We start from the raw sequence: 12,147 nt of genomic DNA, 5'->3' as shown, positions 1-12,147 counted from the left end.
GGGCCAGGATTTCACCCTAGTTATCATCTAGTAGTGGGGAACCCTGGGTGGCTGGAGCCAAGGGGTTAGCAGAGTGGAACCATAATAATTAATCAATTCATGGGAGGTTAGACAAATGCAGAGAGCTAATGTCAAATCTGTCATCATACTGCAAGATTCACAGTTTTCACTCCGAACAACTGGTGTTCAGGTTGCTCAGAATTTCAGGTGTCGTGGCAGCAAAAGATCTTTTTGCATTTATGAATTGATATACAGTACCTTGTCATAGGACACAGTATCAAACATTTCCTTTATTTGAGTAGGAGTTTCTGCTGGGTTGGAGATTGGATGAGATGAATTTAATGAATCCCTTGCAATTGCACCAAAACATACATTCAGAAAGTAATCCTCCTGTGGGATGTACAGACAGTTATCACCTTCTAGACGTGATATGGATTCAAAGAGATAGACACTGCATGGACAAAAATAAAACACAGTACAAAGACAGAAATGTTCAAGCAAAAACCTCTTCCCTGGCATAATGATCAAGTGCAACTCCTGTACAGAAAAGATTCCTGATATATACTGATATATTTGCATGACAGCTGAAAAACCTAAAAATTTGCAAACTTTGTTTGCAAGAGGTTTTTTTGCAATCTCCAAAATTTTAATTTCTAACAAAAATAGACCTGACACAAATTCCCAGATCCAAACTCCCCAATATGTCAGTGAAGATAAGGATCATTATAATCCAAGTTCAGATCCATAACTGGCCCCTATTATAGTGGAACATCAGCTCTGCTGTAGTTAAAGGTAAATCTTCAGAAAGGCCTGAATCCAGTTTTTGAGTGTTCATAATTCACATCAGAATTTTTCAGATTGTGTCTATACTCATTTCTAAGGGGAGCAAAATGTTGCTATATGCTAAACCACTTTATGAATATAGTTTACAATAGATTCTCTATGCTACATAGATACATATATGCATACATTTGGAATATTCGGCTAAATGCTATTCTAGCTGGAACAGCAAACGAGCAGTGTGTGCCAGCATAATCCACAGCTGAATAAAGACTGGTGACTGGAAATCATGTACACAGAATCCAAAAATAGCCAGGCAAATTCAGTTCAGAATTTCAAGTTAAATTCACTTTTGAGTGGAGAACAAATATGAGAAGTTTTTGCCTAAAGTATAATTTTTTTCAAAAAAGTGTTTAAGTGCCAGAAAATAAGGATCTAAAAAAATGCCTTCTCAACCATAACTACATTGTTGCAAGGGCCAGAATGCAATGTACCAGATAGCCTCTTATCTTTTACTGGAATTCTTTTTATAACAACAAAATTGCTTAGATTAGGAAAGAGAGATGGAAGAAATAGGGCTTAAAAGGAAAACGAGACTAAATTTTACTGCAAAAATGTGCTTACAGACCAGGAATCAATTCTGAAGATATACTGCTGTTCTAAGCTGCAGATGCTCTCTTGGCTAAGCCCTTTTCAGACAAAACATTTTGTTGTATTTTCCTGGTAGTGACCTGTATATAATTTTTCATTAGCACCCAACAGAGAAGAAGGATTAGCAAGATAGCTGTATTACTTACAATCTGCAGCTCTGAGTACGTAGCACTAACAGAAACCAACTCCATGAATCTGGCAAAACCTTCATTTAGCCAAATGTCATTCCACCATTCCATAGTAACCAGATTACCAAACCACTAAAAGACAAAATCTCAAGTAAACAAAAGGAAAATGAAACTTGGCAATTACTATACTTAGAAAGGGAGCTTTTATCTTAAGTTCAGGCACATCTATGTGCTTTATTAAGATCAAATTTGATTTATATGTCAAAGAAAATTGAACAAAGGAAGGACAAAAAGGCCAAAACCAGAATTTCATGAAACGTGATGGAAATCAAAGAAAGCTGGATTTTTATTTCTGAATCTATATGCAATTTTTTAAAAAGCTATTCTGTATTCTGTCACATTTTAAATCAAAGGAAGCAAAAGATTGAAATGAGATGAGGGATGAAATATCTTTTTACTCCTGGGAGTGGACCCTCTAACTATCATTGCAGCATCTTATTAGAGAGTGTAGGAGAAGCTTAGACTCCCATTGCTTGCTTGCTGCATCTGTTCTGTGAATTAACTGAAGGCTTCATTTTCAATGCTATTTGATTCACAATTACATTCATAGTTATTCTCCTTTTTTACTATTTTTTTAAGCCTTCACAATAAGGAAAGTCAACATTCGCTAATACATACAGCCGCCACAAGAGAAGAGGCCTTGAATTTAAATATTTGTAAGTTGACAAGGTAGCAAGAATTGTCTGGATTCTTTTTTCTAAAGTTAATGGACCAAATTCTGCTTGCATTTACAAAGGTCAATCTGGAATGACTCGTCTGAGCTTGACACTAGTGTAAGGGAGAGCAAAATTTGTCCTAAATAGTTCCATCTAGCACTCTAAATGCTGCTGCAGAAAGGTGCCTAAATAAATACCATTGATTACTATTATTATTATTATTATTATTCACAATCCTTCTCCCTTGTAAGCCATTTGTTCTCTTGGCTCCATGCATAACATTAACTCTGTTAAAGCTCTTTAGATTGTCTATACTTCAGCCTTGGCTTTAACTGCCATCTCTACATAAGTGCCTTTTTTTTTCAGTCTTGCAAAGAAAGAAGTCCAAATTAAATACAAAAAAAAGTTACCTGATGTGCTAACTCATGGCCTATCACCTTTGTGACCCACAGTTTGTCGAATGCTGAGGAGGTCTTGGGATCATAGAGCAGTGAAGTCTCTCTATATGTGATGAGACCCCAGTTTTCCATGGCTCCTGACTGGAAATCAGGGATAGCAACAAGATCTAAGATTTAACATAAAACCTGTGTTATTACTGAGTATTAACTTTTCAAGCCCTTCGTTGTTAACTAGTTCAATGGTCCATGTGTTCCTTCCCAAACTCAGTGCAATCACTCCCATTGACTCCAGTCAGACCTCCATAGGAGAAAGAGAGAAAAGAAGTGGGAAGCCAGGAGCAAATCAACTTCAGATTCCTCTTCTCCGAGCATAGCTAGCAGTGGAGTAACAAGAGTTCCTTTTCACTGGATAAGGAACTGTACGCTGGGTAAATAATCGTTACGGGCAAGAAGTGTTTGCTAACAAAGCCTAGACTAGTGTACGACAGAGAGAGAACTTATTTTGCTTAGCTTTTCTTCCTTATTTTAGAAGGATATCAGAGAGACATCATGGTCTAGTAGTAAGACACAGGCCTACCACCTCAGAGACCTGTCTCCAGCTCTGCTTCCTGTGTAACCTTACAGGGAGGAAAGATGGTCTTGTGAATAAAGCCCTTGGAGTGGGATTTAGAAAAACCAAGGGTTCTTTTCCCAGCTCTGCCATAAGTGAACAAATCACTTAATTTCTTTGTGCCTCAATTCCTCACATGTAAAATGGGGATAGTAACTATACTTCTCTATCTCATAGGTATGTTATGAGGATAAATTCATCCATATTCATGAAGTGCTCAGTTATTGTGGTGATAAGCACCATAGAAAAAGCTAGAAATAAATCAAATATTCATATACACAACCAGTGTAAGGGCAAGCTGACAACATACAGCATGCAAAGTATCTACATCTGAGTATTGCACTTGGTCCTGAACCGCTGTGCTGGGCAATTGCAGAAACTCAGAGATCTTCCATTTTCCTCCCTCCTAATTTTTTCCCCCTGTTGGAAACTATCACCATTGCACACTCCTACAGAGCTACTTACCAACCACATGAAAAGGCCTGAAATTTACTGCTGATCAGATAACAAGCTACTACAGACTATGCATCCTCCAAGGCTATGTCTACACTATCGTGGTAAGTCAACATAAGTTACGCTACTCTGGCTACGTTATTCATGTAGCTGGAGTCGACGTAGCTTAGGTTCACTCACTGCTGTGTCTATGGAAGACGCTCTCCCACTACCTTACTCCTCTCATTCCCACTGGAGTACCGGAGTCGCTCTTCGATCTAGTGGGTCTTCACTAGACCCACTAAATCGACCCTGGTGCATTGATCACAGCAGTATCAATCCCGCAGTAGAGTAGACATAGCCTTAGATTCTGAGTATGTTAACCTTTATGAAATGCAAATGTCTTACCATCAGCCCTATGAATCCTGATGTACATTCAGGTGGTCCTTTCTAGCTAAGAAATCAAGTTGGCAAATGTACTAGGTCCTCCTATAGCTCCCATAGTAAACAATTTTGTAAAATGTAATGTTAGGAGCTTATTTTTCTATTTAGATTGGCTTGTCTTACATTAAATACTGCACATCTTGTCTGAGAGGCAGTGATTTGCTCAAAAAACAAACAAAAAAAAATTCCTTTTCCAAAAGTTATGAGACTTCCAGGAAGGAAAGGAATACCAAAAAATTAATGGAAGAGTATTATCTGCAGAAGGAAGATTATTTGCCAAGGGTGAATGATCTGCTTCTTGCCAAGCCAATACCATGCACCATGAGCTTTTAATATTTATTATCTCATTTGCAAGCTAGCTCCATATTTGATCTGGGCATTAAAAAGGTCCATTACAACGAAGCTTTTCAGCTAACACTGCTCCAAGTAAAAAGCTAAATAAAGGCTTCCCTTGTTCTGAGCACTTCTGCTGCTGCTGAATCTCTTTGGTCTGCCTCTCTCCCTGCTGCTTCACTCTCGTTGCTCTGAAGAGTTGTTTTCTGTCTCCATAGCTCCCTCAGATGAGGAGAGGCTGAGACCCCTCATGAGTCTTGTTCTTCTGTAATTTTTCAATATCCGTGTTGATAGAAATTTAGTTCTGTGTGAGTTCATTATTACTTGATTTCAGTATAGCTTTCCCCTTGGAAAATCCAATCTTAATTCAAAGGCTAGTTTGACTGAGGTCCAATAGTCTTTTTTAAAAAAACCTAAACTACTTTTAATTATGAAGGAGCACAACAGATTTGAAGTGTTGAGTCATGTGCTGTGAAAAACCGAACTATCAACAGTAGGTGAAAAACCGAACTATCAACAGTCACAAAGGACTCCCTGGGAAATTACTCCTGACCAGGGCTGTGGATCAATCAAAGAAGAGAATGATCCCAGAGAATCATTCTCAGGTTTTACAGGGAGCTCAGTATAATTCTAGAAACCTCTATTCCAGTGGTCCCAAAATTGTGGTGCACCCCCCCGGGGGGGCACAAAGGAACAACCGGGGAGGCTCAGTGGGGCCTGGGCCTGGGCCAGTCCCCATGGGGTGCAGGGGTGGAGGGCTAGTAGGGAGTGCCACCCATCACCGCTCTGACCCCTCCCCCAGCCTCTGTCTGCAGCTGTTGCTACAGTCCCCAGCCCCCTGCTCCTGGCTGCAGCTTGGCCATAGGCTCCTGGCTCCCACTCTTGGCTACTGGCCCCAGCCTGGCCACTACTCTGCTTCCGGCCTGGAGGGGCGCAAACACATTACATTACTTATAAGGGCGGGGTCATGAGAAGAAACGTTTGGGCCCCTCTGCTCTATTCTCAAGAGTAAGCATTCGCAGGATTGGGCACATACTTGTGTACTCAGCAAGGCTCAGTACCTTAATTTAAGGAGTTGCCATAACTGGGGACACAACAGGAGGATTTTTTAAATACAATACAAATTTCATTAGCCAAACTTCAATTACTGGAAACTCCTAGTTAATTGAAACAGGAGCCAGTGCACTATAGTTTATTAATTACACTGAAAATTCCCTCGATTATCTAAAACTATTCATTTGCTTTCCAGGGCATTCAGATAAACGAGATTACGCTGTAGTGGACTCTCAGGTTCTCCAAGTCCTTTCATTTGCTCCATTATTTCAAGAGGATAACTTCCCACTCCAATAGTCTGCATGAGTCTTGTATTTTGACTGTTCTCATGTAATTAAGCAACATAGTTAATTAAAGACTTTTGGGCTTATCCAAGGTACAGATCACAGGACAGAATTTTGCCCTTATAAGGAAAAACATTTTGATTTCAGCTAAACTATGCAGAAGCCTATAACCACTCTATTGCAAAACATAATCTTTCATATAACATGTTGACTTTTCTCAGCTAGAATAAAATTTTGAATTGCTCATTTAGTTTTGTGTGAGAAAGGAGAAATTCTGTGACTGAAAGAGTTATACATGAACTGTACCGATATTGATGTTTGACTTACCCAGTTTTGGTAAAGGAAAGCTAATATCAAAGTACTTCTCATAAAATTCCAGTAGTTTCACTGATGATTCTAAGGCATAATGTGTCTGGCTCCATTTGTCAGGTGATGCATAGATGGATACCTATGAAAATAGATTACAGCAGTGATTCCCAAACTTCTTCATTTTATAGATCTATTCTTAAGATAGCAATCATGTTTGGATCAATTCCCCTCCCATCATCTCAATCACATGCTTTCTCTGCAGCAACTCCAGCACTTGGTATCATGCAAAAGTTTTATTAGAAATGCTATTAGGCAGAAAAGGTGGAAATGAACTTGCTTTAATGCAATAGGGGTAGCTGTTTGGTTACATCCACTGATTTGTAACTCTGTTGTCTATTTCCTCTTCCTGGATATACGACTTGACATTTCCAGTCTCTCTGCTCATTGCCTGTATACCTCAGTGCTCTAATCAAAAAATGTCAAGCCCTAAAATAACCTTAGTTATTGGCTATGCTGAAACCTGAACTCACCTTGATACCTGATGATGTTGTGGCCTGCACAGACTTAAAATCACAAACTATGTAGGCTACAAGGTAAGTGCTCATTTTTACAGTCACATCAAAATGATCTTCCAACAGGCCTCCTTCGAGTTCAATTGTTTTAATCTGCAATTAAAAAAAAAGACTTCTATTAAAAATTCTCACAAACCAATAGATTGATACCATGAGTAACCTATTTAACAGATGGCAAGCCAAAATCAACCGAGGGTTCAATAAAATTATACCAGGAAAAATTATTCATTATTTGCATGCTGGCAGCAGCCACAGTGTGCTAGACCCTGCCCATACAAATATGATGATAAAGACCCTGGACTGAAGATCTTAAAGTTGTGGGTTCCAATCCTGAACAAGATAGTCTTTCCTCTTTAAGGGTAGTGGTGACCCAGAGCCAGTCAACTCTGTTCCAAGGCTTGGCCCTTTTAAAAGCAAGCCTGTTGGCACACTTTCTGAGTGATCTGGGGAACTGTAGTCCTGCAAGATCATGTGACAGCCAGGAGACCCACTGCTGGATATTAGGGAAATATATGGCTTGGCTTAGCTTAAAAGGCTAAGGGACCTGCAAGGAGGGGGAGCCCACTGAGGGAAAGCCCGAAGAGGAAAGCGCTGTAAAGGATTGTGAAGCCCAGGAGGGAAGACTATAAGGAGGATGGGCTATAAGGGTGGTGATGCCCTGGTAAAGGGCTGGAAGGAACTAGTGACCCTGGGGAAGAGGACTGAAAAATGTAACGTTCAGCTGTTATTTTATATTAAGAAACCAGATACCCAAAAAGATGAGTTGATAAAAAGGCTCCAGTTGTGGGCATCTGATTGACTAAGGAAAAAGGTAAACTAAGGCAGTGGACAAGACCAATGCCAAACTGGGTACACTGCTGTTACACTTACGTAAGTGCTTAGCTATACACATATGAATAGTACCATTGACTTCAACAGAACCATGCACGTGCACATAATTGACCAAATCCATCAGGCTTTGCAGCACCAGTTGTATTTGGCCTACAACGTATTCTGTTTTACATGGGGCTGGTCTAAAATTTTCTTTCAAAATCTTTTTTCATATGAAAAATTGAATTTTTGACTAAAATATTTTCATGGAAAGGGTCTGCTTTCATCAAAAAGTTTTGATATTTCTCATCAGAAAATTGAAAAACTGAAAACTATCAACAGTTTCAGTCAGGGAGTTTTGGTTTTTGGATAAACATTTGATATTTTCTCCTGAAAATATCAACAAAAACATTTTTTTTCATTTTCATCTAAATTTTCAGCAGGAAATTTCCTGAACAGAACTTCAGTCTGTCAAAAATAAGAATTAGAAACTGAACATTCAGAGCTGTTATCTGACTACATCATCAACCCTTTAACAAAATCATACCTTTGGCATGTTGGATAATGCAATGTGTTTTCTTTCTCTCCTTATCGTGATTGCAAAGTTGGCTTTGAAAGATGGTTCATCGAAGCATGGAAAAGCCATTCGTGCTGAGGTAGGCTCAAAATCTGTAGTAGCTATTATCCTGTGAGACATGACATACAGAAAAAAATCCTTCCAAGTTAAACATGAAATCAAGACTGACACTGATTTTGTATCTTAGCATGCAACAGATTTAGACCTTGATCTAGCAAGTTTTATAAAAATAGAGTTTCTAAACAGAGCTTTTATGCTTTTTTATCAGTTAAAATATGGCTCGAATACCAGTAAAAATAATAGATTTTCTTGAATGTTTTGGTATCTCTGCCACTTTGTTCCAGTGTCAGTACCCAATTGCACATTATCAAGTGAGCACTTGAAATCCAGAGGAAAAAATAATAGATGGGCATGTGGTGGGGGTAAATGTATATTGCAGGCACCATGACTATTTTACAGAATTGACCAGCTGGTAGATGTAACTTTAAATAATTTAGAACTAAACTTCTTAATTGGGTTTGGTCACTCTGACAACCATAAGTGCTGACTCCATGGGTGCTCAGAAAAAATATAGTGGGTGCTCAGCACCTACCAGCCACCCTCCAATCAGCTGTTCAGCGGACCCCCCCAATCAGCTGTTCGGTGATGGGCAGGACATGCTGGGGGGAGGGGGCAGAGCATGGGCAGAAAGAGGTGGAGTGAGGGTGGGGCCTTGGGGCAGAGCCGGGGTGGAGCACCCACCTGGAAAAATGAAAGTCAGCCCCTGTGCTGACAACAGTTACATGATTACATTCAGTTGGGAATGCTCATCATCAGATTTGTGACTTGCTTTTGTAAACTAACACCTTCAACTGAGGAGACCCTTGACACAGAATGAATGTGCTTTGTGAAGCACAGATAAAGATAATAATTCTGGCACCCATACAAACTAAATCAAAGCATGTTTAAAAAGCATGTGAATCGTATATTGCTGAAAATGGATGGACCTGAGCATGTGCTTACCTGTTTTGCTCCCCACAAGTCCTTTTCCTTCCCCACTTTTGCCTTCATCTAGTAAGAGTCTGGCTTAGCCAGCCTAGATTGTATATTTTGCAACACTTCCTGTAAGCAAAAAGGCTGCTAAAAAAATGCCCTGGATGGGTGCTGGTACCTTTGGGTGCAGGTCAGCTACCCTCCTCCTGGCACAACAGCAGAGGCAAACCCTGCTCTGCTGGCTGCTGCCACGTTAGTGCACAGAGTGGGGTGCAGGGTGAGTGCCGCCAGGAGTCGCAGCGCCTCTCACTGCACTGCACACTCAGTGCAGTGAGGTGGCAGGAACCCGCTGAGGTGAGGTATGCAGCCGCCACTCACCGTGCAGAACACACATCTCACAACCCCCCATTTGGGAAATGCTGATCTAAACCATCCAATATAAGTGATGCCCTCGACTTGGAATCAAAAGCCATAGAAGGTAATACAAGACTTTGCAGCTATCATTTTTATCCATCGCACTTCCATTGAATTTTTGCTCAGGGAGGGCTCTCCCCATCACTCACAGATGACCACCTATAGCTCCCCAGCATTTAGTCCTTTGAGGCACCACATAACAGCTACCATCCTTCCTCTGATCCAAGAGAACAGAACCAGACTCCCTTCGGAGCACAGCAGTAGCACTCCTAATTGGGCCAGCAGGGTAGCTGCTGAAAAGAGCAAGGCACACCATGCCCCAAGCCCAGTTGAAGAGAAGAACCCTGATCCCACTGAGCTGCAGGCCTTCTACCTTTTAGTTAGTGTTTTCATTGAAAGTTTCATACACAGAAAGCTGGGGCTAATCACTTTGCTTTCATACAGGTCACATCCCAGGAAAACATACAATTACCATTAACAGTGATATAAGGCAAAAATAAAACCTTGAGGTCAGGGCACAAGTACCTGTAAAACTTTATGCAGTGTAGTTGTAGCCCTGTCAGTCCCAAGATATTAGAGACCTGAAGAAGAGCTCTGTGTGGCTTGAAAGTGTGTCTCTCACCAACAGAAGTTGGTCCAATGAAAGATATTACCTCACCCACCTTGTCTCTCTAGAAAACTTCAAAGAGACTCCTTACCTTGTTTCCCCATCACGAGTTTTGTAAGTACTTTTGTAAAATCCATCAAAGCCATCCGCCAGTCTTGCATGAAACTCTATGACAACCAGGTATCGCTGGCCAGCTGTTAATACTTCAGGAGCCTGCAGGGCAATTTGCTCATATGTGGGATGTTCTAAAACTTGAAGCTGTTTTCCTGGTTTTCTGGACCCCAAGTCATCTTTGGGCAGAAGAACTGCACTGGTGATTTCAAGGCCTTTGCTGTGCAAGATGATAAATCTAGTATTCTCTCTCACAAAGATCTCTATCCTCTCCAGGCCAGTAAAATGTACAGTAGTAAGATTAGGGTGAATACAGAGGTCATATTGGATTGGTACTACCATATCAGGAAGCCTCATCTTATTCCAAGGAAATGGCTTGCCATCAGGAGGGGAAGTTACATTGTCTTTACCTGTTTGATGTTTAAGTCCATAAATTCCCAGAAAATAAATGTGTAATAGCTGCAGCACTACTACCAATGGACATATTCTACAGAGACTAGCCATTGTAAAGGCATGCATCGAAAGAGCCTCTCTAGAACAAAAGAAAAAACTGTAGCTTCTTCTGGCTAAAACTTCCAGGTCTTGAAAATATTGTTTGCTTAGAATGCATCATGCACTGGCAGTAATGTAGTTTTCCATTAATGAATTCTCATCTAGAGAAAAATAAAACAGATGTCTTAACTGTAAGAAAAGTTTGAGCCTCACTTGTTAAATCTTTAGTCGTAATAATCAAGCTTCCTGCATAAAACACACAGGCAATGGAGGCTCAGTTTACATGTATTTAAATGTTTAAAATGACAAGAGGTGCTTGAAACTCTATGGGTATGTCTACATTGCAATAAAAGACCAGCCACTGATCTGGTCAGCTGACTTAAGCTCCAGGGGCCCATCTGTGGGGCTATAAAATTGCAGTGTAGACGTTTGGGCTTAGGCTGGAGCATAGCTCTTGGCTTCCCGCCCAAACCTGAAAGTCTATCCTGTAATTGTATAGCCCCTCAGCCCAAACCCTGTGGGCCCAAGCCAGCCACAGCCATGACACGGGCCTTTCATCACACTGTAGATGTACCCTAAGTGCCTCAGACAATTGTTTGAAAATACAATAAAACCCCATCCCCGCAGAGACTATTCATGTGCTTGAAATTAAACATGTGTTTAAGTACCTTGCTGAATTGCAGCCTAAATAAACATATCAAAATAAATATACTATAGGGTTAATGTTTATGTAAAAAAAAAAAAAGATGTAGCAAGAAAAAATAATTATTCCCCACTTTCCCTACTCACCCTTGTTACTTGCTTCATTGTCAGCTTTCCTAAAAATCTATATCTCACAGTGGGCCCTGAAGGTTAGCAGACCTGGAAGAAAAATTTTGCATTTCTCTGAGATTATGTTATTTGTAGGGGACAAGAGGAAGATTTCAACTCTCACATCTATTTCCTCTTAACCTGAAGGAGACAGGACTTGTGGAATAAGGTACTCACAGCAATGTGTCATTTCTCTCAGCAAGTCTTTATTTAGTGTTGTAATTTTAGCAGCTGCATTCTGGACAGCTTGTCCAGAATGCAGCTGCTAAAATGGTCGTTGGTGTCTGTCTATGATACTATCTCACTCTTCTTACCAAATGGCTCCCTTGTCCACTGTATCAAGATTAAACTATGGGGAATTGCAGAGGTGTGAATGTGGCCAATTTGCTCAGGGGCAAAGGGCTCAAGCAAGGTTCTCTGTTCACTTAATTAATGTGGTTTAGCAGGCAAGTATCTGGACAGTGGAGTGCCCTCATAAAAGTTTAGAAATCTGCAAAAGAGAATGAGAGCACTGTACAAATAAACCTCCTAAAAGAAGATTTAAAAAATTAATGTGTAGTTTTTATTATAATGATTCATTTATATTAGTTTAAGTAAAAAACAGGCCAAAAATAAATATTAAAGCATTGAAAGTGGAATATTTC

General features: G+C 40.2%; 1 protein-coding gene across 1 annotated transcript in view; it reads right to left on the bottom strand.

Moving 5' to 3' along the window:
• Window positions 1-12,147, bottom strand: part of LOC144265059 (endoplasmic reticulum aminopeptidase 2-like) — a 42,618-nt gene that overhangs the window by 30,169 nt on the left and 302 nt on the right. Inside the window, exons 2-9 of the mRNA XM_077817228.1 lie at window positions 11,483-11,554; window positions 10,182-10,854; window positions 8,068-8,206; window positions 6,669-6,803; window positions 6,157-6,277; window positions 2,686-2,840; window positions 1,578-1,691; window positions 259-390 (exon numbers count right to left, since the gene is read on the bottom strand). Of these exons, the coding sequence (XP_077673354.1) occupies window positions 259-390; window positions 1,578-1,691; window positions 2,686-2,840; window positions 6,157-6,277; window positions 6,669-6,803; window positions 8,068-8,206; window positions 10,182-10,720 (1,335 nt within the window). The 5' untranslated portion in view covers window positions 10,721-10,854; window positions 11,483-11,554. The remainder of the gene's footprint in view (window positions 1-258; window positions 391-1,577; window positions 1,692-2,685; window positions 2,841-6,156; window positions 6,278-6,668; window positions 6,804-8,067; window positions 8,207-10,181; window positions 10,855-11,482; window positions 11,555-12,147) is intronic.

Source organism: Eretmochelys imbricata, chromosome 5 (genome assembly GCF_965152235.1).
Source record: "Eretmochelys imbricata isolate rEreImb1 chromosome 5, rEreImb1.hap1, whole genome shotgun sequence".
Lineage (NCBI taxonomy): Eukaryota > Metazoa > Chordata > Testudines > Cheloniidae > Eretmochelys > Eretmochelys imbricata.
This window is presented reverse-complemented; position numbering and strand designations above follow the sequence as displayed.